Raw genomic sequence first — 25601 nt, forward strand, 5'->3', positions numbered from 1 at the left:
GGCGCGACCGCACAGCGGACGCGCGCAGTGGGCACACCGCCGGCGCGCCAAAGGCAAGCCCGTCTGCGCCCGTCCGCGCCGGGCACGCGCCTAGCACCAGGACCACTGGTTGGTGGTCCCCAGGCAAGTCACAATGTTTAGCCTACATCCGGGAGGTACTATTGAACCTTGGGGGAGGGGGTAGGACATCTGGCTGTCTATGCCTGGAGTTCTATAGGGGTACGCTGGACGCTGTTGAGGTATGCCCATCTTGTAATAGGGCAATCCCGACCATTTTATTACACTCAGTCCAGTCGGTCACTAATTCAAATAAGGAGACAGTCGAGGTGACAACGAAGGATGTTAGCTGCTTCTTGCTCAACACCAGATCCCTGGTCAAACACAGCACGGATCTCGCTGAGCTGCTACTGGACAAGGAAATAAAAATTGCATTTGTCACTGAATCTTGGACAAATGCGGCATCTGGGCCAGACATTGTCAAGGCCACTCCTCCAAACTATTTTAGTTACGTTCAGGATAGACCTTGGAAGAGAGGAGGCGGCCTGGCGGTTATATACCATAACTCGATTAAGGGTAGTTTTCAACTAGTGGCTTCCGAACTATGTCAAGCGCTGGTTTTTAATCTTATCATGTCCAATCATCAATCCTTTAGGGGTTGTTTACTCTACAGGCCCCTCGGAACCAAGACGTCGTTTTTAGGCTCATTGGGAAATATCTTAGAGGAGGCCTTATGGGCAAAGACCTTTACAGTTTTAGGGGATTTTAATTTTCATCTAGAGAATAGCTTAGACCCGGACACATTAGCTCTTACGGAGATGATGAACGGTGTCGAGCTAAAACAGTTGGTGTTAGGCCCTACTCACAATGCGGGTCATACCCTGGATGGAATATTTACGAACCACCTGGACCTAGAGGTCTCTACAATCCTTCCAGTTACTTGGTCGGACAACGCTGCAGTGTTTTTCAATATCTCCACTGCTAAATCCCTCAGCGCATGGCAGGTCAGAAAATTAACTAGGACCTGTAGGGCCTGGAATAAGATAGAGGGAGCCTCTCTGGAGGACCTTTTGGAATCATAAATGGTAACACTCCCACCAGATATGGACAAAGCGGCTGTAACTTACTCTAATTGGGTGGACCACCCTTGCACGATCTTAGCTCCACCCAAAAGTTGCCACCCCACTCGCATGACCCCTTCGGCCCCCAGGTACTCAGTGGAGCTCAGAGAGCATAAGCTCATCTGCAAGAAACTGGAACGTGTGTAGCGGAAAAACTACTACGAGGCAGACAAAAGAAGACTCAAATCTAGTCTGGTAGTATATAAAGTCTTGATAGGGAAGGCAAAATTAAGTTATTTTACCAACCGCATTAATGGTGCCAGGAGCTCGCCTAAGGAGCTATTTCACACGGCTTCGAGTCTGGCCGCCCCAAAGCCGGCTACTACACCCCCCAGTCTGGAACTGTGCAAGGATCTAGCTAAGTTCTTTTTAAACAAGGTGGAGATTATTTTTAACTCCCTTAAAGGTCAAGTCAGGGCCAACTTGCCAGTTGCCAGGCCTGAGATCTCAATGGCCAACACAAATGAGGTCAAGTTTCGAAACTTCTCCCCGGTAAGTGTGGAGGAGATTAAGAAACTGCTGTTAGGCACAAAATCTGGCTCTCCCCGAGACCCTTGTCCGGCCACAGTGGCAAAGCTAGCTGCGGCTCCTATAGCCACCACTTTAGCTACTTTGTTTAACAACATGTTTGTGGGTGGTGAATTTCCATCCAGCTGGAAATTGGCCACGATCCTACCCTTGCTAAAAAAAAAAAACAACCTGCACATTACTGACCCCAATAACTACCGTCCCATCGCCAGACTTCCGTTACCGGCCAAGCTAATTGAGAGAACCATGAATAGCTTAGCGCATTTTTAGGGGCCACACAAGCCCTCGATCCATCGCAACATGGTTTTAGAGCATGTCATAGTACTGAATCTGCCTTAATCAAATCGTCCGAGGAGATCAGGAAAGTGATGGACGTAGGAGGTAGAGCAGCCCTGATCCTGCTGGATCTGTCAGCGGTCTTCGATACGGTCCACCACACAATCTTGGTGGACCGTTTGGAGGCCTGCGGAATACATGGGAAAGCTCGTAAGATCTTGAAAGCCTTCCTCACCAATAGGAGCCAGGTGGTGGCACTGGGGGAGTTCGAGTCTAAACCATTCGTGCTTCCCTGTGGGGTTCCCCAGGGATCCTCCCTAAGTTCTACCCTGTTTAATGTTTGTTTCCTCATTGGCCCCAGTTATTCGATCCTATGGGTTCGAGCTTACATCATATGCGGATGATACGCAGATTGTGGTATCACTGCTACCAGGTAGAGAGGAAGGCATAGCCAGTAAATTCAAAGAGAGCATGTTAGCAGTCAGTGACTGGATGGCCAGGTACTGATTAAAGCTAAACTCGGCTAAAACCGAACTTCTACTTTTCGGCTCCAGTGATAACTTTTGGAGCCCGAACCGGTGGCCTGAAGGGATGGGTGTACCCCCCGTCCCAATTACTAACGTCAAGAACCTAGGGGTTCTGATTGATGATAAACTTACCTTTAGGCCCCAAGTTAATGCAATGACGTCAGCCAGTCATTTTACACTCAAAATAATCCGGTAGATCTTTCCTTTTTTACCTAATGAGTGTAGAAAAACAGTGGTGACCGCCTTGGTCTTATCTCGCCTTGATTACTGCAACAGCCTATTACTCAATGCCCAACAGGGACTCCTTAACAAACTATAGGCCTTGCAAAACGTAGCAGCTTGTCATATCACAGGCGTACCAAAGTTTGCCTCCGTCTCCCAGGAATTGGTGAAGCTGCACTGGCCCCAAGTGCGGAAACGGATCTCCTTTAAAGCCTTGTGTACAGTCTTCGAGGCCCTTCGGGGGCTTGGCCCATCGTTTCTAGCACAGTACTTTCAATGGTACCGGCCAGGTAGACATCTTAGGTGAACCAATCAGGGGCTGATCGCGATCCTTCGGATAAGGAAAGCACGTTGGGGTGGCAGAAGCTTTATCTTGGAGGCAGCGAGGGCTTGGAATGCTCTCCCTTTGGCTCTTAGACAGATCACAGATTAAATGACCTTCCGCAAACATTTGAAAACATGGCTTTTCGTTCATTAAGCAGACCCTCCAGGATTTCGCGATTTGCCGCAAAATCGGCACTTTTGTAAAAATGCCGCGATTTTTACAAAAATGCCCGCGAAATCGGCATTTTTGGCGAAATCGCTGTATTTTTACAAACAATAATCCATGCCGCTATATCCTGGGTGGTCTGATTACATGGAAACAACTGAATTTATGTACTTTTGATTAAGTGTCACGCTCTAAAGACACTGAAATGTCGCACATATGCACACAGAAAAACATGGGACTGTCAGACATAAGGACAATAAAAACGTGCCAGCACCGAACTGGATTAATATGATTGCCGGGTTTACTGTCAGAAACACGTCCTTTTTTGGACAAGTACAAGAGTTAAATTAAGCCCTCTAATAAAGGCAACGTAATGGTAACGTAAGAGCTGTTCTTTGAACGTCCTTCCTTCGTTTGGGAGGCCTCCCCCCTCCTACCTCCCTACCGACGTGTTCCGCACCTTTCTCCCTCTAAATTTGTCCTTAATTCCTCTCCCTCATGCAACACCAACAATGACAACTCTCCCTTAACACCCAATTCACTTACTTCCGCTCCCAACCTCCACCTTTCCTCACCTGTGAACACCGCCCCCCGACTCACCTCCTGTCCCCCCACCTCTCCCTGCCTTCCACCACCAATTCCACCCCCCCTTATTTCAGTCGAGCCACCCACCCTTCCATGTTCTACCTCTTTCTCACTGGAAAACACGCTAGGCTCCCTGATCACCTCCATCTCCCAGCTTACAGTTGCCATTTCACTTCTATGCTCTAAGATCTCCACCCCTCCATGCACCTCTACTCCCTCCCAACTTCCCCGGAGATGCACCTCGCCCCCTCACCCCAACACAGCCAAGCTCAACCTTTCATCTGCAAACGTCGTTAACTCGCACAAGCCCTTCAACGCCACCCTTCTTCACCAGGCATACCCTAGCAACCCCACTGTCTACACTATTCCGACCATCACCTCTGTCAGAACAAAGCGTCCACCTAAACCTTCCCGAGCACCCCCGCAAATGTACAATATCCCGATCACTCTTCAGAGCCCAAGTGCCCCCGTCACCAAAACAGTCTTGACAGAGCTGCGCTGTATGCTTCACAACTGCAGATCTGCAGTAAAACACAAACTTGAAATCTCCGACACCATCACCCTTCACAATCTTGACATGCTCTTCCTGACAGAGACCTGGTTCAAAGATACCTCTCACGCTATTTTTGATCTCCTATTACCCACAGGTTACTCCATATTTAGGAATGACAGAACTGAAAACACGGGGGGAGGTGTTGCAGTCATCTTCAGAAACGCCCTCCAACTTAAGGCTTCTCCAATCAGCTCCTCCCACACCTTTGAATGCCTTTCTCTTGAGCTTCAATTGCAACACCATTCACCGCTCAGATTCCATATCATTTACCGCCCGCCTCGTAGTGGCTCTTCATTTATAGAAGATCTCAAAGACTTCATCAGCGACCAATACTCTCAAAGTGACAATCAGACCTTCGTGGGTGACTTCAATCTCCACTGGGGCGCACCGCATGACTCCTCTGCGAACTCACTGGCCACCTTCCTCTCTGCAAACGATCTTATTCAACACTGGACAGAATCAACACACTCTAAGGGCTCAATCCTGGACCTTGTTATTTCTAAAGCAGGCAGGCTTTCTACCACTACCCCAATTCATGTAGACTGGTCTAACCACCACCTCATCCCATTCTCCCTTCAACTTTCACACTCTATAACTCTTGGCCAACCCAAGAGGGCCATCTCCTGGTTCCGTGAAGCCAAAAATATTGATGTCGGTCCCCTCTGTGAATCAGCCTTGCTATCACTTCCAAGGCTAGGCCCGAACATAGCTGTTGACGACCTCACCTCCCAATGCCTCACGGTTCTTGCAGCTGAAATTAATAACGTCGCTCCACTCAAAAGCAAAAGGATAAGGCCCACTCCCTCAGCACCTTGGTTCAACAAATCCCTTTATGATGAAAGGAAGCAGCTAAGATTCCTGGAGAAGCAATGGAGACAACTGCCATCCACCGACAATTTAGCCACGCTTCGCTCAGCAAGATCCAAGTACCACAAGCATATCTTCCTTGAGAAAGCGGCGCACTTCAAAACCCTCCTTGACTCCGCCAAAAATAGACCCAAAAAACTATTCGATCTCATCAAGACTCCGAGCTGCTCTCCCCCAACCTCCAAGGTGGAGGATTCTTCAAAGACAGCAGCGGATTTCGCTGTTTTCTTCGATGGAAAAGTGAAAGCACTTGTGGATCAGGTTGCTCATCCTACTCCTCCAGAGGAGCGCAAATCCTTAGCCATCTGGCAGAGCTTTGACCCCATATCTGAAGATGCCCTTCTCAAGTGCATACGCGAAACAAAGCCCTCCAACCATTCTCTTGACCCTATACCCAGTGCCATTGCCTTGGACTTCTATACCCATTCCCTTTCCTATTGGACTACCCTGATCAACCTCTCCCTCTGGCAAGGCTCCCTTCCTGTCTCCTTCAAAACTGGGCAGGTCACCCCTCTGCTTAAAAAGCCCACTGCTGATGCGAATGACCTCAACAACTTCCGCCCCATCACTAATCTACCCTTTCTTGTGAAGATCACAGAAAGATGTGTAGCAAAACAACTCTCTCGTCATATCAAGGACAATGATCTTCTTGACAATTGTCAGTCCGGCTTCATCCAAAACTGCAGCACTGAAACAGCCCTTCTGCAAGTGGTTGATGATGCGCTGAGGATACTCGACTCAGGGGGGTCCTGTCTGCTAATTCTCCTTGACCTTTCCGCAGCCTTCGACACTGTTAATCACAACACCCTCCTCAATATCCTTCAACAGAGAATGGGCATGGAGGGCTCTGTGCTTAAGTGGTTTGCATCCTTCCTCTCTGACAGATCTCAAATGATCAAAATAGCGAACAGTCTCTCTTCTCCTGTGGCGGTGGGTCAAGGTGTTCGACAAGGCTCTATACTTGCACCAACATTGTTCAATCTCTACTTAGAACCACTGGGAAACCTCCTAAGCAAATCTGGGATTCACTATCAGCTCTACGCTGACGACACTCAACTCTACCTCAAGGTTGCCTCCACTCACGATCTCTCGATCCTAAGATCTACTCTGGACTCCATCCAAAACTGGATGTCAACTCATCAATTGATTCTGAACCCCTCCAAAACTGAATTCCTCCTCTTCTCCTCCTCACTCTCTCCTCCCCCGGTTCAATCATGGATGGATCAGATGAATCTACTAAACAATAAACCCATCATTGTCGACAGCGCAAAATCCCTTGGTGTCATTCTAGACAAAAAACTCAATCTAACTCCCCACATCAATTCTACTGCAAAATCTGCTCGCTACCAACTGCGCCTTCTTTGGGGAATCCGTTGCTTCTTCCCGGAGCAGGACCTTATAACCCTGGTGCAATTGCTGGTCCTCTCCAGACTAGACTACTGCAATTCTCTTCTGACTGGCCTCCCCAAATCTCACCTGTCCCCACTTAAGTCTGTCTTCCATTCAGCAGCTCGTTTCATTTATGGGGCCAAAAGAAGCGATCACATCACACCGATGTTATCCACCCTCCGCTGGCTTCCCTTCGAGGCTAGAGCTATCTACAAGACTGCCTGCATTACCCACAAAGCCTTGCACTCCTCCTCTCCCCGCTACCTGGCGAATAAACTGAAACTCTCTGGAGGCTCTAGACCTTCACGCAATGCGGAGAATCTACTGCTTGAACCTCCCACTTTCAAGAAGGAAAGAACAATGGCCCAATCCTTTTCAGGCAACGCAGTGAGAATCTGGAACTCTTTTCCGCCTCAGCTCCGGACCACCGCCTCCTCCCAGGCCTTCAAAAGGGACCTCAAAATTCTCCTCCTCCAGAGACACCTCCAAAAGTAATTCACGTGCTCTTGGTAAATTGTGAGGAAGACTTCCCACTACTGATAATTTCTACTTTCCATGACCATGGAAGTGCCTTCCCAGTGTATGCCTGTGATTGGAGGGTCTGCCTTTTTGCAGTATTTGCCATGTACTGGTGTTCGGTGCCCTTTTGTAACATGCACACACCACTCTGCCCTTGCAACACACGGCTGCTACCTCTCACATGTCTTTACCTTTGATACTTGCACAAGTGCCACCTTGCCCACGTAACGCTTGTTCCTGAGCCTGAGTGTCTAGCACCTATTGCAGGACTATACCTCTAATTATACTCTGTTTTCTCTTATAACTGCACACTTGTCACTTTCTTTTCCTCTTGTGCACTTTTGACTACCTCATGTATTTTGTTTGCTCACAATTTTTACTCAAGTATTTTGTTTGCTCACAATTGTCACTATTACCTTTACTACCTCATGTATTTTGTTTGCTCACTATTACCTTATGTAAGTAACGTATGTTTTTGCAATCTGTTCTTTTGTGATGTTTCTCATTATGTTTCATTTCTGTTCCTAATGTGAAGCGCTCTGACGCCTTCGGGTAAAGTCCGCGCTATATAAAAATGCATAAATAAATAAATAAATAAATAAATAAATTTGCATCGCCGACGATCCTAAACTAAAGAGTAAGTGAGCCTGGTACGTGACAAACCTGCGCCATCTAGTGGCTAAACTGAAACTTGCACACCCTGTGCGTTAGCTGCCTCGAACTCGCAGGAAGCAAAACATTTGCAATTTGCAGCAAAACTAAATAGGGAAACCGCCTTGGACCGGGCCTGACTTAATCTTTCTGGGACCATAATGGTGTTATTTGCTAGCAGTGGGTGGTGCGAGCTGCAGTGGCCTCCTGTTCAGGGCCCTGGCACGTATTATTTAACAAATTAAGCACTGCTATGCATGTTATATTTTTCTTCACCATGGGAAAAATCATTTCCCCCAGGCTTGTTCTGGATTTCCTCTGTTCTAGCATCCACTCCACTGTGATTTGAGTAACAACAAAATGTAAAGCCAGTGAAGGTTTCAGAGCGGACGGAAGTTAAAAGTGACCACCCTTCTCCCCCACTGAAGAGCAGAGGCCCATCTCCAGCCACAACTCCCCCCTACTCACTTATTCTCAACGGGTCATCAGCTCATCTGTGGCTCCGATTATTACGTCGACCGGGAACAAGAAAAATAGTTTGCCGACACTAAAAAAGCGTGTCCCCTGACGCATTTGCATTCTTTTAAGATTACCATGTAGCAGCTGCCATGCTGTCTACGTCAGAGAATATTGTTTGCTTATTTAAATAACCAATACATTATTCTTAGAGTGCTTTCCTACTATGGCAGATCATGACGTTTCTCAACCTTTAAGTGTTTGTTGTTTCTAGAAAATGTAGTACCTGACAGCAAATTCTAAAATCCAATTCCACTTGTAAAATTAGCTAAAGATGACACCCAAGCTGCATAAATTGTAGGTAATTGGATTCTGTGACAAAATCCACTTCCACTAGAAATCAGAGTTTGGAGAGACTGGGCAGGCAACCAAAGTATGAGGTGTGACAGGGGGAATATGAAACTAGTACCAAAAGGAGACTCAAACTCTTGTGTATTCTGCATTTGAAAGCACCACGTTCTAACAAGAGGCCAGGCAGACAGTACATATCTTACACATTTATCACATAAGTGTGTCATACACCTGCAAACTAGATACAGAATGGTTGAAGGTTTTGGGCACAGCTGCTGCATTGGGGAGGCGCTGACACCGCGCTATAAAGCGCCGCCTTGCCCCACGCAGCGTGGGGCGCCTGTAATGCTGTTTTGCTGCCACTCCACTCTTGGACACTTCGTCTCCTCCACAGACGAGACGAAGCGCCAACGAGGCGACATCACGAAAGCTTTAAGCTAAGTGAAGGTGAGAACTCACGTTTGGAGTACTCCTGCATCCTTCTCAACCCCTGGGCGGCCGGTATGAGCAACCAGGCTGACTCTGGTTAATACAGAACAAGTGTCCAAGAGTGGAGTGGCAGCATTTAGTGCAGCCCTGATGAAACTGCCTAAATTGATGTGGCAGTGAAACATGTCGGCATTGGCGGTTGGTAATGGTATGCATGAATAGCTACCAGCCTTTTTAGATGTGCAGCATACACTCATTTCCCTATGAATAAATTTGGTTAGGGGAACGGGATGCTGTGTTTTATGCACTTATTTATGTTGTGTGTTTGTCACTAGCAGATACTTCTGCTTTCCACTGTTTGTTATACGTTTTTTGGTTGTTTGTTGTGGACACTCTCTTTCTACTTTCTTTGAGAATCAAGTGACTACCGATGATGAGACAGGGGCTTGTCTGGAAATTACATACCAGTTACCCCGTTGGTGGTGTTTCCGTGAGGTGTCACTTGTTTCTCGCACATTTTTTCTAAGCAGAATTAGGTCCAACATTGTTGGTGTGGATCTTTGTTATTGACCTAGAAGGGTCAGAGTACTTGTTGTTCTGTGTATCTGTCAGGGAAGATGGGCCTATTGTAAAAACAGTTGAAATCGGGTCGGGGACAATCGATATTTGCCCGGCGGTATTGCCTCTGTGACCCTCTAGTTATTTAAATCAATGAAGAGGCAGGCGCTGGAGACTGGAAGGCAGGAAACAAGGTTTTTATTCTCTCCGGAGGAGAACACAACGAAACGGACAGAAGGTATCGTTCAGAGGTGCTCTAACTTACGTTTGAGGCCTGGCCCCTTATATACAGTGTTTTATGGTTTTATTGCAGTTTACATATATGTGACAAAGCTTTGATATACGGAAAGACATACCCGGAATCCCCCTTTGGGGCCCGTTCCCACACACATTTACAGTTGAAATCCCCACCCTAATCACAACAGGTGATGAGCATCGCGCAGCTGGATAATCCGCCGAGTCACAGAATGTGGGGAGTTTGATTGGATCTCATGGGGTGGGGGCTTTGATCAACCCGGGGATTTCTTTGATGGGGGAAGCTTTCTATTGTACGGGGAGGGGCGAGGGTGGTATCGGCAGAGCTGGGTGTCGGCTTGGGAACGGGGAGGACAAAACGGGCACACGGGGAAAAAGGGGGGTTTGCATCTAAGGGCCGGAGATCATGAAAGGAAAGCAGGGAGGTGTCGCGCTGGGAACAGGATGAGGGCCGGGGGCAGAGCAGCGCCGAAGAGGGGTTTATGATTCAAGGCAGGTGCAAGCAGGGGGTGGTCAGCGGGCAGGCTTAGCGAAGGCAAAGGGCTATGTCAGGGGCCAGCGGCATGCAAAAGGGTTGGTTCTGATCGGGGCATCTTAAAATGGCGGGCGCGCACGACAAAAGTGTGGCATCAGGGGAAGAGGCAAGATGGCGCAGATAATGTTCACCAAAACGCACTAATTTTCCACAGTCCCTCCTTTAACATATTCAAGACATCTTGTTGGTTCATTTTCTACTCGGGTCTATTGTGGTGAGCATGAGAGAGAGAACGGTAGGAAACCCAAGATAAAGAGTTGTAAACAATACATTTTGAGGTTTCTAGTTTTTTTTTTTTTTTTGGAGGTGCATCTATTTGATGAACTTTGATAAATTTGTTCAGCAGGAAAGTCATAGGAATGAAATACAAAAAACGGCGAGCAACAAGTACATATCATAACATAAACTGGCAGGTTAATACATATTTCGGATTCGGATTGGAGCAGGATCAATACAATGGTGGCTGGGAGAGAAATGAGGCGTAGAAAAAAACGGTGGTTTGAGGATGTCAAATGTTCGAAGTTTACGAGTTCTCATTGTTCTTTGTGGTCTTTCGTTGGCGCTGTTGAGCACCGGCGGTGGAGCTACAAGTCCGGCTCTGTTCTTAGTTCTGCGTTGCAGGGCACGACCCTTTCCTCGCGTTTCTGGTCGGAAAGGTCCTTTTCGCCCCGTGTCCTTTGAGGTGATTGTCAGAAAGTTCCGATGAAAGAAGAGCGTTCAAGACAGTCCATAGGGTAGGTCAGAGGAAAAAGGGGGATGGAGCAAGGCCAAATTAGGAACAATCTAGGGGAACGAGAGACTTCAAATAGGCGGGCGTGTGACGGAATTCAGAGAGCGGGGACTTGTCGACAGGCACTGGACGTCGAGCAGGGGCATCAGGTCGACCCTTTCTTTTCATGCTGTCGAAAACAGTGCCTCGTCCTGCAGCTCTTTTCAGTCGTGGTCTCGCCTTGGCCAATGTCGTAGGTGTCCCTTAGTCTGCAGTCGGGCCTCGTGCTCCCACATCCGGTCCTTCTCTCCTCCAACAGCAGTACCCTTAAACAAGTTTGAAAAGACAGTTTTTTAGAAAATTTTCGGATGAAGATAATCAAAAAGTCTATTTCTCTCCCAGCTCCAGGCAAAGAATGAAAATGTCCGTCATTTTTAACGTTCACAACTGGCATATGAATGACCGGTGGCGGACCTGCTGGATTTACTATGACCTTCCTTCATAATCATTTATTACAGGCATGACGGTTCATCTGATGGTAACCCACCTTCGGGAGACAAATCTGGCAAAGATATGCCGTTCTCTAGAGTTTCACATTTACAAAAGGGTACAGTGAGTCGTCAACATGGTACTACACAGGTATTTTGCTGAGAGACGAACATGGCTAAACATTTCCTTTCTATCGGCGCATCCTGTTTTTCAGCTACTGCGAGGTTCATTTTGACGATTTCTTTACCTTGCTCTAGTCTGTTAACCTTGTAAAACATCATTCTGGGTCCTACGTAACCTTTTACAGCCCGGTCACTTAACTAGGAAGGACAGGGGATTTATGGGAAACAACCAGGGACATAGACAGGGGAGGCAACGGGGGTGATCGTTTTTCTGGTTTCGGTATTGCGACGATTCGGGGAGGGGAGGGTCGCGTATTCTGAGGTCCTTGTTTTATACTATAGGAGCCGTTGACATGTAGTTCCCTTATTTCGGGCCAGATTAGGGAACCTCTGTTGTCTTACCTGTCCTTTCCCTTACGGCCCAACCTGGGTTTATTGACTTCTAGCGGAAAAGGAGAGGTAATGACGCGGCCTCAGGGTGATTGCATTAAAGACAAATGTTTGTGCAAATACTGACGGTATTTGAAGCCAATTAGGTGGTGTGCTAGGGGTGGCGATCTGCCAATTTCGGGGCTAACCACTCGGGAGAGTGGTAGTGCAAAAAGAGAGAGAGAGAGAGAGAGAGAGAGAGAGAGAGAGAGAGAGAGAGAGAGAGACGAGAGAGAGAGAGAGAGAGAGTGTGCAACGGCAGGCTAAATAGTACACGTGCAACAGAGAGGGTGGCAGTGTATTCAAGAAAGGCTATTTAGTGCATTACACAGTAAAGGGTATTCACGAGTCCACGTTAGAATCTTGTAATCATGCAGTTTGAGCATTAGACAGGGTAGAGGGGACGTGCTTTGGGAAAAGGAAAGAAGAAAAAAGGAGGTACCATTTTGTCGCACTTTCTCGCATTCTCGGTCCTTTGACCAGTTGGGTCAATGCTTCAGTCACACACACACACACATTCCCTCACAGTTTCGCATCATACGTGACATGGGTTCATTCTTCCGGTCTGGTTTAAGGGTGGTCACTTTTTATCAGGTTGTGCTAATTTTTCGGGCTTGTTCGATACGTGAGTAGTTTGCAGGCGTGCTTGGGCACTACCCTGCGGTGCTAGTCCGTTTCGTGTATTTGGACATGGCAAGGTCTCAGATCTTCGCCACACCTCGGCTGTAATTTCTGACGTAACCTGCAGAGGGAGGAAAAGAGGGGGGGGTGGGGGAGACAGCATTCGCGCGCATTCAAATACATGGATTCATAAGTCCTTTACTTACCTCTTACTCGTCTTTTCCTCCTTGGGGCAGGGTCCCCGGGGATATGGTTTTCGGAGTCGAGGGGGGGTAGTGTGTTCATGTAGGGCGTGTGCGGGGAAACATAAAAAGGAAACCAGAGGTGCCTAGTGCGAGGTATCTAGTCAAAGGATATATCTCACTATCGGGATCCTTAAACCTCTTTCGACGCCGTGGCGTTCTAAAGTTCTTCGGTTCTTGGGTCCCTGCTACTTCGGAACGTTGTACTTTACAATATTTACATTATTTCATTTCACCCTCCTTTTACATTCCCTCATTTACACCATTCGTTTTACCCATCCTTGGAAGTCACGGTCTTCCTCTACGCGAGAGTTCATGAGTCAGTCGCGTACTTTTAATGCGGAGCGTCGGGTTGTCGATCCGATCCGTCCTCCAAGGCCGGGCAACCATCTTCCTTTAACCTTAAAGAGAGAGCAGAGTAGGGTGCACAGAAAAAGAATTTTCCTACCCATCCCATATTGTTTTAAAATAAAACATGCAATACCCGTCCATAGTTTCAAAGACTTTAATTTGCAAATTCATTTCAGCATATGGATTAGGAGGGTGTGGTCGTATTTGGTCGGTCGTGGCAATGGCTAAAGTGCGTACAGTGGGGGGTGTCGTTTGCAACAGTAAAAACATCGGAAAGTTTTACTCATTCATTTGTAAGAGACTAAAACGTCTATTAATTGGCCGGGGGTTCGGGGGCATATATTTTCATAATTTAGAAACATAATCATAACAGTTGTAATCAGATTTCCTATATACATACCGTACGCATGTATCGTAAATGAGGTTTACATCAGTTATAAAAATATAATACATTGTATATTCGTAATCAACGTTTGTAACGGGGATCTTTTCATACTGTTCGTCGAGTGAGCTCTCCTTGTCTTTTCTAGCCAAGTGTACAAAGGATCACAAAAATCTCAGAACATCAAGTTTATATTAGTGCGAAGGAACACCACGAGGTGTTCGTAAGTTCCGATTGATACCAGCGCCATTTTGGGCGGGGCCGGCACAGTCCGGAAGCAGCATCAGGGGGAAATGTTTCCATTACTGGCAGTTTGGACCAGAGTCCTTTTCGGCGGTTCTAGAATTCACGCTAACAGAAGGTGTGGCAATGTCATGTTTGTTTCGTTGGCGATCGAAGCAGCCGTCCCTTACCGGAAACCTGCTAAGGCCGAAGGCTCCGCCGGGGACCTTTGCATGATCTTCAAGGCTGCGGAGATGCTGTCGGAGATGGGGGCTCGTGCTCCATGGGGCAAATGTTCGAGTTGTATGGCTGGCCAAAGTTACTCTAGTGGCCGGGGCCCGCCTTCCAGCGGATCCAGATGCCATTTTGAGGCCCTACAGGGGCCACTCTCGTCGAGTTTGCAAGAATGGAAGAGACCCTTTGGAGTGAAGTGAAGAGGTCCCTGTTTTGTGAGAGCGGGACGTTCAGCTGGGGTGCAGCTGTGATGCCCCCACCTGGGGGGGCGAGGGAGACTCGTTCACATCGTCTCCTTCTCCCGGTGCACTCCATGCCGCTCCTTTTCATCGCCCTGCATGAAGGCCTCTCCACATCCGGTGTTCCCCAAGCGTCACCATTGTACGTTCGGTGCTGCGCAAATACTGGGGTGCCACCATTGTGTGTTCGGTGCTGCGCAAGTACTGGGGTGCCACCATGGTGTGTCCGGTGCTGTGGAAGTATGGGCACCATCGCCTGACTGGGGGTGTTCGGCGCCGGGCTGGGGGCTGGGAAACCTCCTACCGGTGGAGGTGGGAGAGGCTCGTCCGCGTCGCCTCTCCCTCCCAGCCCAACTTGGACAAATTGTTGTGGAGGTACGTGCAGGACATCCCGCCGTCCAGGACTGCTGCGGCCGTGACGGAAGAGAAAAGGAAGAGGTGCCTCGCTCTCCTCTTGACATGTGGCGGGACTACCTTAGTCTTTCCAGGCCCGTTGCGGCCGGCCAAAGAGACATGTGGCGGGACTACCTGCAAATGCCCAGGCTGCGGGCTCCCGCCTCTCCTCCGGCTCCCCCATACGTTAAGATTTCCTGACCAAGAGTTGGCGGCGGGGCTCGCCTTATATGGGTTGCCGTTGGTTGGGCGTAGCCGTAACCCTGCCCTACTTTGGAAGGTTCCAGAATGGGGGGGGCGAATGTTCTGTTTGACTTCCATTTTCTACAGTTTATCGTTATTATTCCTTGTTTGTTGTGTTAAATTAAAAGTTCAAGTTTATTAATGTTCTACGGATTTTGTTTTATCATTTCTTTCTTTCCAGGTTGCTTTTATGTTAAGTTTCTGCTAACAGGGGTCGAGTAACACGGAAACACGTGTAAAAGGGATGACGCAGATTTGTACATTTACATACACACGAACTCAGACGGGGGACAGTACAAGTACGACATACAAAGACCCAAGACAAATATAAAAACAGTTATCGGTCATAATTATCTCTTTCCGTCTGTAAGTTTTTAAACGAGGCTGGGTTCCCGTCTTGACATTGCCCGACCTAGGAGAACTTGATCATGCCGCTGAGATTTTCCTGGCGAAATCTGTGCCATCGGGCATAATCAAACGTGGTGGTTCTGTCTGGCCTGTCTATGTAAGTCGGGTTCTTCTCTGTCTCGCGCCTTTTCTCGTACTGTCGGTCTGTCGTTCCTGTCGGTCCTCTGCTCCTACTCACGCTCAGTAGAGTCGGGCATTGGGCTTTCCAGTGTCCGACATACCTACAAAAAGCGCATTGGTCTGACCCTAAGTCTGGTCGTCCTTGGTATAGTGTCGGGGGGTAAGTTGTGGGTAGCGGTGTCCTGGGGTTGTCCTGTCGGTATATTTCCCTACTTGGTTTATCCTCGTCTTTTCTCTGTCGTTTCGTAGCCTCTCTGCGCCACATACCGAGACTGTCGAGCATAATTGGCGTCGTCTTATTATTTCGAAGGGCTATTTCTAACGTTTCTATTTTATCAAGGTCGAAGGATCCTGCCAGTGGCCACTGTTTGTCTTGGCTATCTTCGGTATACCTGTGCCATAATTTATTATAAGCTATGGTAACTAACCCATAGTTTATGAACATGTCCTTATTAGGGGTGCCTTCTAGTGGAGCCATATGGTCCACCTCTAACACCCGGTCCGGGCTAAACAGGCTATTTATCAATGGGGAGAAGACAGACATGACGGCTCGTAACGAGGGACTAAAAAGTCAGCACTGCCTATCTTATCACTAGGTGCAAAGACTAGACAGAATATTTCTATTCTACGTTGTTTGCAGGCAGTGAATACCTCATGGATCCCAAAAAAACCAATAGACCAACAAAATAACAATGGGGAGAATGAGTAGGACCGCAAAGATCTGCGTCACCTACCCTTTTCACTATCTGCAAAAAGGATGGTCTCTTCCCTGCTTGCAGACAGAGAATCTCCAGGAAACAATAGTTTGTGAACAACAGTTCAGTTTCAAGCAATTATTGAGTGGGGGAGAAAAAGAACAAGCACGGCTGCTACCCTACTTATCCTCCACTGCTTGCAAAGGGAGAGAGAGCCTGTTGCTTCTCCGTTTGCAGACAGTGAATCTCTAAATAAAAATAAACAAGGCAATACTAGTATTTTGAACAATCAAGCAATCAAGACAAATTTCGCAACTAGTCGTGGCAACACGACCTTACCCGGACCATGTGGACAGTTTCTTGTCTTCCGAATCCAGCGCCCGATCGTCCTCTTTTTCTCGTATTTCTCACGGCACTCCTGATGGTTCCCAGTCAGGACCGTAGATCACTCGAGAGAGGTCTGTTCGGAACTAGTGAAGTTCGGATGATCGGCTGCCAGACGAGGGTCTATTGGGCAAGAGCTCTCCCGATCGTTGCAGTCGTTCACTCTGTCGTCGGGACCTCTCCCACTGGATCCACGAGTCGCTGATGGGCCCCACGCTTGGGACGCCAATTGTAAAAACAGTTGAAATCGGGTCGGGGACAATCGATATTTGCCCGGCGGTATTGCCTCTGTGACCCTCTAGTTATTTAAATCAATGAAGAGGCAGGCGCTGGAGACTGGAAGGCAGGAAACAAGGTTTTTATTCTCTCCGGAGGAGAACACAACGAAACGGACAGAAGGTATCGTTCAGAGGTGCTCTAACTTACGTTTGAGGCCTGGCCCCTTATATACAGTGTTTTATGGTTTTATTGCAGTTTACATATATGTGACAAAGCTTTGATATACGGAAAGACATACCCGGAATCCCCCTTTGGGGCCCGTTCCCACACACATTTACAGTTGAAATCCCCACCCTAATCACAACAGGTGATGAGCATCGCGCAGCTGGATAATCCGCCGAGTCACAGAATGTGGGGAGTTTGATTGGATCTCATGGGGTGGGGGCTTTGATCAACCCGGGGATTTCTTTGATGGGGGAAGCTTTCTATTGTACGGGGAGGGGCGAGGGTGGTATCGGCAGAGCTGGGTGTCGGCTTGGGAACGGGGAGGACAAAACGGGCACACGGGGAAAAAGGGGGGTTTGCATCTAAGGGCCGGAGATCATGAAAGGAAAGCAGGGAGGTGTCGCGCTGGGAACAGGATGAGGGCCGGGGGCAGAGCAGCGCCGAAGAGGGGTTTATGATTCAAGGCAGGTGCAAGCAGGGGGTGGTCAGCGGGCAGGCTTAGCGAAGGCAAAGGGCTATGTCAGGGGCCAGCGGCATGCAAAAGGGTTGGTTCTGATCGGGGCATCTTAAAATGGCGGGCGCGCACAACAAAAGTGTGGCATCAGGGGAAGAGGCAAGATGGCGCAGATAATGTTCACCAAAACGCACTAATTTTCCACACTTTTTTAATGTAAACTTGGGCGCAGTGCAGCGAATTGTCCCCTCATAAACTGTAGAGGACCGGAATAGGTATCAGTACACATAGACTGCTCTATTCTTTCAGTAACTGACACATGCTGACGTCCGTTGGACAGGGTCTTTTGTTGCAGGTTAATTTCCCTCCACCTAAGGTGCTGATGCTCTCTCCACCAGAGACGGACTGGTCATGCAGGGCATCGGGCAATCCCCCGGTAGGCTGGATGGAGTGGGGGCCGGATTTGTGACCGGAGGCCGGTTCAGTTGTTGGGGCATATTTGGACGGTCGGTCAAATCGGGCCCAACAACAGAACACAGACATTAAGCACGATCAGGCCGCTGGCCTGTCTGAGAGGGAGCACGATTCCTGACCAAAATGAACTAATTTATTTGAAATCGGCGCAGCAGTGCCAGCATGAACCCCATTCATTTCTGCTTTTTATGACTCCTGCCTCTTGAAAGCCTGGAGCACAGTGTGAGAATGAGTAAATGATGTCATTATTAATGACATCACTGTTATTATTTACAAGTAATCAGTGATGTCAACAATGATGCCATTAAACATGTCATGAGTGATATAATATGTAAGCTCATATGCGGGTAAACTATACCTGGCACTGTGTCGTGGGTTTGGGCCATCAATCAAAGTAAGTATTAGGTTTCTACATATTTGAAAAAGCATTCATGCTGATGACGGCCCCCGTCCGTCATGCACCGCGGTGCTCGTTTGCTGATGACGGCTGGGGGCTGTCATAAACCCGCCCACTTGCGATTTTGCCGGACAGGCGCAGAATTGCGGCCGCATGCAAGGGGTTAATTAATATATGTATATATATATATATATATGTTTAAACATTGTAAATACACTGTAATACACTAATACACTTACACTTACTATTACACTTTATTTCACAAATATAGTGAACTACATTGTATTTACAATTTTAAAAATAAAGCATGCAGTACTGCAGGAAGAGCTAAAAATTGCTGTTCAACTTTTAAAAAGATTACCAAAAAAGGGTAAAATTTTACGCTACCCCATTATACACCACTCTACTCTATGCAGCTCCAGTATATGATATTCCACTCTACGCCGCTTCATTGTACATCACTTCTCTCCACACACCAATATACTCAATGCTAATACACGCTACGCAACTCCACTCTAATCTGCTACACTTTGTACGATAATCCACTGTACGCCACTCCACTGTACGTCACTCCACTGTACACCACTCCACTGTACGACACTTCTCTAAGGCACTCCAAAGCATGCAACTCTACTCTATGTCGCTAGATTATACTCTATCCCGTTGGATGTCTTTCTACTGTACGTCACTCAATTGTATGGAATCCACTTTACCATTCTCCACTGTGTGCCACTCCTGTCTATGCCACTGTACCCCACTTTACTCTATGCTAATACATTCTATGCTATTCCACTTTACTCCACTTCACTCTACTCCACTCTACAGTATGCCACTGTACACCAGTACACTCTGCACACTCCAGTCTACGCTACTAGGCTGTATGCAACTCAACTCCACACCACTCTACTGTACAGTATTCCACTCTACCACACTCCATTTTCCACCGACAGTCTTCGTGTCTCCACTATACACCAATCCACTGTAAGCTACTTCTAGGCACGCTATCCCAATCTACTCCCCACCACTGTATGCCACAACACTGTATGCTATTCCACTCCATGACACTCCACTGTACCATACTCCACTCTACACCACTCTAGTGTATGCCAGTCCATTATACACTATTGTATTATACACCTCTCCACAGTATGCTATTCTACTCTACTCCACTCCACTCCGATGTACGCCACCCCAGTCCACGCCACTGCACTGTACGCCACTTCACTGTACGCTATTACACTCTACGCTATTCCACTCTATGACACTGAACGCTACGCCACTCCACTCTACCCTATTACACTCCAATGTACACCACTTCACTGTACCACACTGCACTATATGACACTCCAGTCTACGGCACTCCACTGTACACTATTCCACTGTACTCCACTCCACTCTACACTGTACGCTATGGCACTGTGCACAAATCCACTGTTTGGAACTGTATGGTACTCCACTTTACGCTATTTCACTTCACAACACTCCACTGTACTCCACAGTACACTATTACCCTGTACAAGACTCCACTGTACACCACTACACTGTATGCCACTGCACTCAACCCCTCTTCACTGTATGCCACTAGGCTGTACACCAATCTTTGCATGCCACTCCACTGTACCGTACTACACTGTAAGCTATTCCACTCTATGCCACTTTACTGTACTCCGCTCTATGCTATTCCACTATATGCCATTGTAGTCTCTATGCCACTCAACTCTACACTATCACACTGTATGCAACTACACTCTACGCCACTCCACTATATGGTATTCAACTCGACCGCACTCCACTGCATGCCTCTCCACTTTATTTCATTACACTACATGCCACTCTAATGTGGCTACCCTAGTATACAGTATTCCACTCGATGCCACTCCAGTGTACACAACTACACTGAAATGTATTCCATTGTATGCTACAACACTGTACAACACTCCACAGTACTCTATTACATTGTTTTCCACTCAACTGTGAGCTACTCCACTCTAAGCCATTTCAATGTACACCACTCTACTCTACAATACTCCATTCTATGCTTTTCCATTGGACGCCACAAATACTCTATGTCACTCAACAGTATGGTATTTCACTCTACCCCACTCCAAACTGTGCCGCTCCATTGTACGCCACTCCAATGTAGCGTGCTGAACTCAATGCTATTTCACTGTATCCCCCTCTTGTGTACTCCATTCTATGCTAATCCAGTCTATGCCACTCCACTTCACCCAACTCCACTCCACACTACTCAAATCTACTCCACTCTACCACACTCTATGACACTCAACGAAAGTCTATGTCCCTCCACTGTACCAAACAGTAATCCACTCTATAGCACTCCACTCTACACCACTTTACTCTACTCTATGTAAGTGGACATCACTCTAGTTTACTTTATGCTGCTAAACAACACTTTACTATACTCAACCACACTCTACACAACTCTCTCTGTGTCACTCCTCCTCACTTTGCTCCACATAAATCTATCACATACTTCTCCACACCATTCTGTCATGGGGCTGAGCCTTGCCTTTACACTGTGTTAAGTTGACATGAGCTTGTTAGAAGTTTATACACCATTTTTCCTTTCTGCTGCCTTTTTGCACACGGTACACATTATTATAAATGTTTAGAGTTAAGCAGAGTGTTTTGCTTCACACGAGAATAATATGTTTTTCTATATTAGCAGCCTTGCTTGGTAAGCTTTGTCTTAACAGTGAGTGCAGAGGCCTTGAAGGTTATTTCAACACAGTGGTTGTTGTTCGGACTGATCAGCGCACGTTCTAGACATAACATATATGCAGCTGTGGCCACCTCTGATTTTGGCGCGTTTAATAATGCACTGCGTAGGCATGATCACACACTTGGAGAACACTAGCATGCAGAGAGCTGGTGCAGGAACTGATGTGATCCATTTCTGCTAGGACCAGAGGTATGGGGCTGTCCTTGTAATCCCAAGAAACCTTCTGATATAAAATAACATACTAGCAAGGGAGGGTGAAATATAGGTTTATTCTAACCTGTTTCCATTTAGCATTATAAGATGCTTTCTCCCTTTGTATTTTATGGAATAGTAACTATGCTGATAATCTTGTTATTTATAATATGTCTGCTTGTATTAGCTAAGATACTGCACATGAGAACACGGCATTAGAAATAAATATTTCAAACTTGCACGTGTCTTCTTTTACTCCCTATTTTGGACTGTGTTGGACTTTGCCCTTCTGGCAGGTTCACCCCTGAACTTTTTGCTTTTAATTGTGACCTGGTGTTAGTAATTTTCGGTTTCTGCGCACTTTACCACTGTGTCCCAGGGTAAAGTGCGTGCGTGTGGTAAGGTTGGCCTGCCCCCCCATAGGAATGCATTGGGAATGTATGTGTCCATGTTAGTTCCTGATGTGTGGGGAGTGCAGGCTCGAGTTTGGCATGTGCGGACTCGTGTGATTAAATGCTGCGCGATGATGTGTGCGGCGTGAATGTGTCTAGTGCGGAAGTGCCACTTCTAGAAGTTGGCCTGTCTGTGTATAAAAGGTAAATTGGCTATCTGGCTTGTGATTGGCTGGGACTGGCTGGTGTGCCTGGCTCCATGAGTCAGGATGGGTCTGCCCCGGTGATGAATGGGAGATCTGCATGAGTGATGTGAGGGAGGAGTGCACCTGGGACCTGAATAGGGCTGGGCTTCCCCCACACAATGCTGGCTCCGCCCCCTGTGGAGCGACTGATGACCCTACCCATCCTGTGAATAGGCATAGGGGCTGAGCAAAACAAAGTGCTCAGGAACCAGTTGCATCTGGTTCGCCCCTTGCCTGCACCCTTGTAGACAAAGGATTTCTTGGTATAAGAAGGGGCTGTGTCCCCTTACAAAATGTTCTCTATTCCTGATTCTAATCTGAGGGTGGCCTGCTGCTGCTGGGCGCCAGCAGGACCGCCACTGGGACTGCCTTCGTGCCTGGAGGGCCCTGTGAGCTGGCCCCTGGGCCCAGCCTTTGCCCCCCCTGCCTTTTTCTTCCTAAAGGCCTTGTAGCTGAACTTTGGACCTGGGACCTTGCTTCCAAAGCGCCTGGGAGCGCTTTTGCTTTTATTTATTCCAAGCGCTTTGTTGCCCCCAGAGGAGCGCTGTTTGATGGGCCACTTGCCCTTTAAAAAAAAAACAGGTGCCCACCCTGCATTTTGCCCGCCTTAGGAGCCGATTTCGGCGCAGGTGCCACCCCGCGTATTTATACTTTCTTTTAACCCCTGACGGGTGCCCACCCCGCCAGGGACCGCCTCGTTAAACCGGGAGCCTACCCCGGATTGCCGCCGTGAGCTGCCCCCCACGGGCCGCCGCAGTGCCTGCGACGACCCGGAAGTCCTTAAACGGGGACAGGAAGCGGCCGGACGTCCCGCCCCCACAGTTACGGAGCGAGAAGAATCTTACAGCAGCCGTCTTGTCCTTGGCAAGGCTCTTACGAGTGAGAGATCCCCGCCCACTGCCCGTGAGAAAACCCGGCCCCCAGGAGCGGGACCTGGTGAGAGGGAGACCGGAGCAGAAGGAGAGCGCTGTGTCCGCCCCAGAGACCGGTGAGTGGGGCTCCTAGGGTCCTGGTTGTGAGAGGGGCGTCAGGGCACATTGCCGGTGCCCGCCCGCTCCCCTCCTGCGGATGCCTATTCGTTTTGGGCCACTTCTTCCATGTCCGAGTCCCCAGAGCGGGACTCCCAACGACCGGGGGCATTCTTTCTTCAAGCCTGAGAGGCTTCAACGTCAAAGGGGGCATTTTGGTTATTCCCTGAGTCCCCCGAGCAGGACTCCAACGAGGGGGGCATTTGATTTCGTGCATGAGAGAGGCACAGTAGTATTTCAAGGCTCCACCTACATTCCGGGGGCATTTTGGGAGGTAGAGCGGCCCCGGTTGGCAGCGGGCCGCTCTCCCCAGTGTGGTGGCAATTATTTCTTGAGCCCACAAGAGGCTCCCAGGGGCATTTCCGTTATTAAAGCCCAGGAGGCTTATTTATTTATTTATTTATTTTTATTTATGTATTTATTTATTTAAAAAGTTTTATATAGCGCTGCTGGACCCGAGAGTATCAGAGCGCTTTACATAGTGATGACACATGAACAGAGCATGTGCATATTAAGTGAAATATACAATTAGAAATGGGAAAGAGAAATTGAGAGAAAAAGCAAATAAAATGTATAAAGTGGTAGGTTAGAGAAAGTGGTCGGTAAAGCAGAGCAGAGGTGGTGCAGGAGGAGTTGAGGATAAAGCTAAGGGAGAGGGTGAGGAGGGGGGTGGGTGAGATGAAAGGGGGAGAGTGTAGGGTGACAGAGAGAGGGTGATAGAAGGGAGATGAGGAAGTTCAAGGTCAGTAAGAATTAAGAACCCCAGTAGTTATTGAGCAGAAGAGCTTTGAGTCTCCTTCTGAAGAGAGGATAGGAGGGGTTGCAGCGAAGGTCTTTGGGTAGTGCATTCCAGATAGTGGGGGCATTACCAGAGAATGCACGAGATTGGGTCTTTTTGCATTTAAGTTTGGGAGGGATAAGGACTAGGGAGTTAGTACTTCTCAGGGATCTAGTGCTCCCTGCTTTTTGTAGTTTACTTGACAGGTAAGAGGGGGTGTCATGGTGAAGAGCTTTATGGGTAATGCAAGCAATCTTGTAGGTGGAGCGACCTTCGATTGGGAGCCAGTTCAGGTTTTTGAGGACAGGGGAAATGTGGTCGAATTTTCGACAGTCAGAAATAAGTCTGGCGGCTATGTTGAGGACAGATTTAATTGGTGCCAGGTGGACTTTGGGGGTGCCTGCCAGAGTGGCGTTTCCATAGTCGATCCTGGATAGGACAAGAGATTGTACAACGATTTTGAAATCATCAGCAGGAAAGAAAGGTTTAACTTTTTTGAGGTGGTGTAGGGTAGAGCACTTCTTGCTGTATTTTTGATGTGGGGGATGTGGGTAAGGTTCTGATCAATGCTGATACCAAGGGATTTGACCGTATTGGAGGTGGAGAAGGAGCAATTATTGCTGTGATGTCTTTAGTCCAGAGTTGAATGGGTAGGGAGTTGAATTTAGGGGTGAAAAGGATAATTTCGTTTTTTTTAGGGTTGAGCTTGAGATGATTAAGATGGAACCAGGCTCGGACTCTCAACAGAGTTTCATTGAGGTGAATGATGTCACTGTGGGTTTTGATCTTGTAGTATAGTTGGGTGTCATCGGCATATAGGTGGTAACTGATTTTGGCTTGTTTGAGAATGAGAGTGAGGGGTTCCATAAAGAGGTTGAAAAGGGTTGGAGAGAGGATAGACGCTTGTGGGACCCAGAGAGCGACAGGTTGAGGTTTAGAAAGGCAGTGGCTGAGTTTAATTTGTTGGGATCTGTTCTGGACGAAGGAGGTGAACCATAGGAGTACAATGCCTTTAAAACCAAAGCGAACTTTTAGGGTGTTCAACAGGGTGGGATGGTGTACCGTATCAAACGCCGCCGAGAGATCCAGGAGGATTAGTAGGGAGGATTCGCCCTTGTCAAGAGAGCGATGAATGTCATCAGTAATATTGAGCATGGCTGTTTCTGTGCTGAATCCTTTTCTAAACCCAGATTGGAAGATGTCAAGTAGGTTGAAGGAGGAGATATGGTTGTCTAGTTGTGACAGAATACATTTTTCAAGGGCTTTAGAGAGGAAGGGAAGGTTGGAGATAGGGCGTAGATTGTTCAGATCGTTAGTGTCAGCAGTGGGGTTTTTTAGAATAGGGGAGATTTGACCTAGCTGTAGGGAGGCAGGAACGCAGCCAGAAGAAAGTGAGGAGTTGATGATAGCGGTCCAAATTGGGGCAATGGTGTATTTGAGTTCTTGAACTACGTGGGCGGGGAGGGGGTCTTTAGAATGAGAGGACGGTTTGAGTTTGGCGATGATGTTGATGATAGTGGTTTCAGAGGTTGGATTAAATACACTCCATGAAGCGTTATTTTTAGGGAAGGGCAAAGGTAGCGGAAGAATCCTGCAGGGTGAGAGAAGAGAGGGGTAGGGTGGGGTCGGGGTGTGGGGGGGAGGAGGAAATAAGTGAATTGGGAGTGCTGGGGAATGAGATTTGGATGGGGGAGGTTGATAGATGAGAGGAGAGAGGGAGGGGGAAGGAGGTGAGTTGGGCCTATTTGGTAAGGTGGGTTGGATGGAGGGAGGTTGGAGAGAGAGAGGAGGGGAAGAGAAGGATTGTTCAATGGAGTTGACTTTGTTCGAAAAGAAACTGGCAATTTCTTCGCATCTATCTA

General features: G+C 47.9%; 1 protein-coding gene across 1 annotated transcript in view; it reads right to left on the reverse strand.

The window, feature by feature from the left end:
• Positions 1-1525: 1525 nt before the first annotated feature.
• LOC144770010 (uncharacterized) overlaps positions 1526-25601 on the reverse strand; it is a 248672-nt gene continuing 224596 nt past the window's right edge. The window contains exon 7 of the mRNA XM_078654202.1: positions 1526-1799. Coding sequence (XP_078510328.1) covers positions 1526-1799 — 274 coding nt within the window. The remainder of the gene's footprint in view (positions 1800-25601) is intronic.

This window comes from Lissotriton helveticus, chromosome 7 (assembly GCF_964261635.1).
Source record: "Lissotriton helveticus chromosome 7, aLisHel1.1, whole genome shotgun sequence".
Lineage (NCBI taxonomy): Eukaryota > Metazoa > Chordata > Amphibia > Caudata > Salamandridae > Lissotriton > Lissotriton helveticus.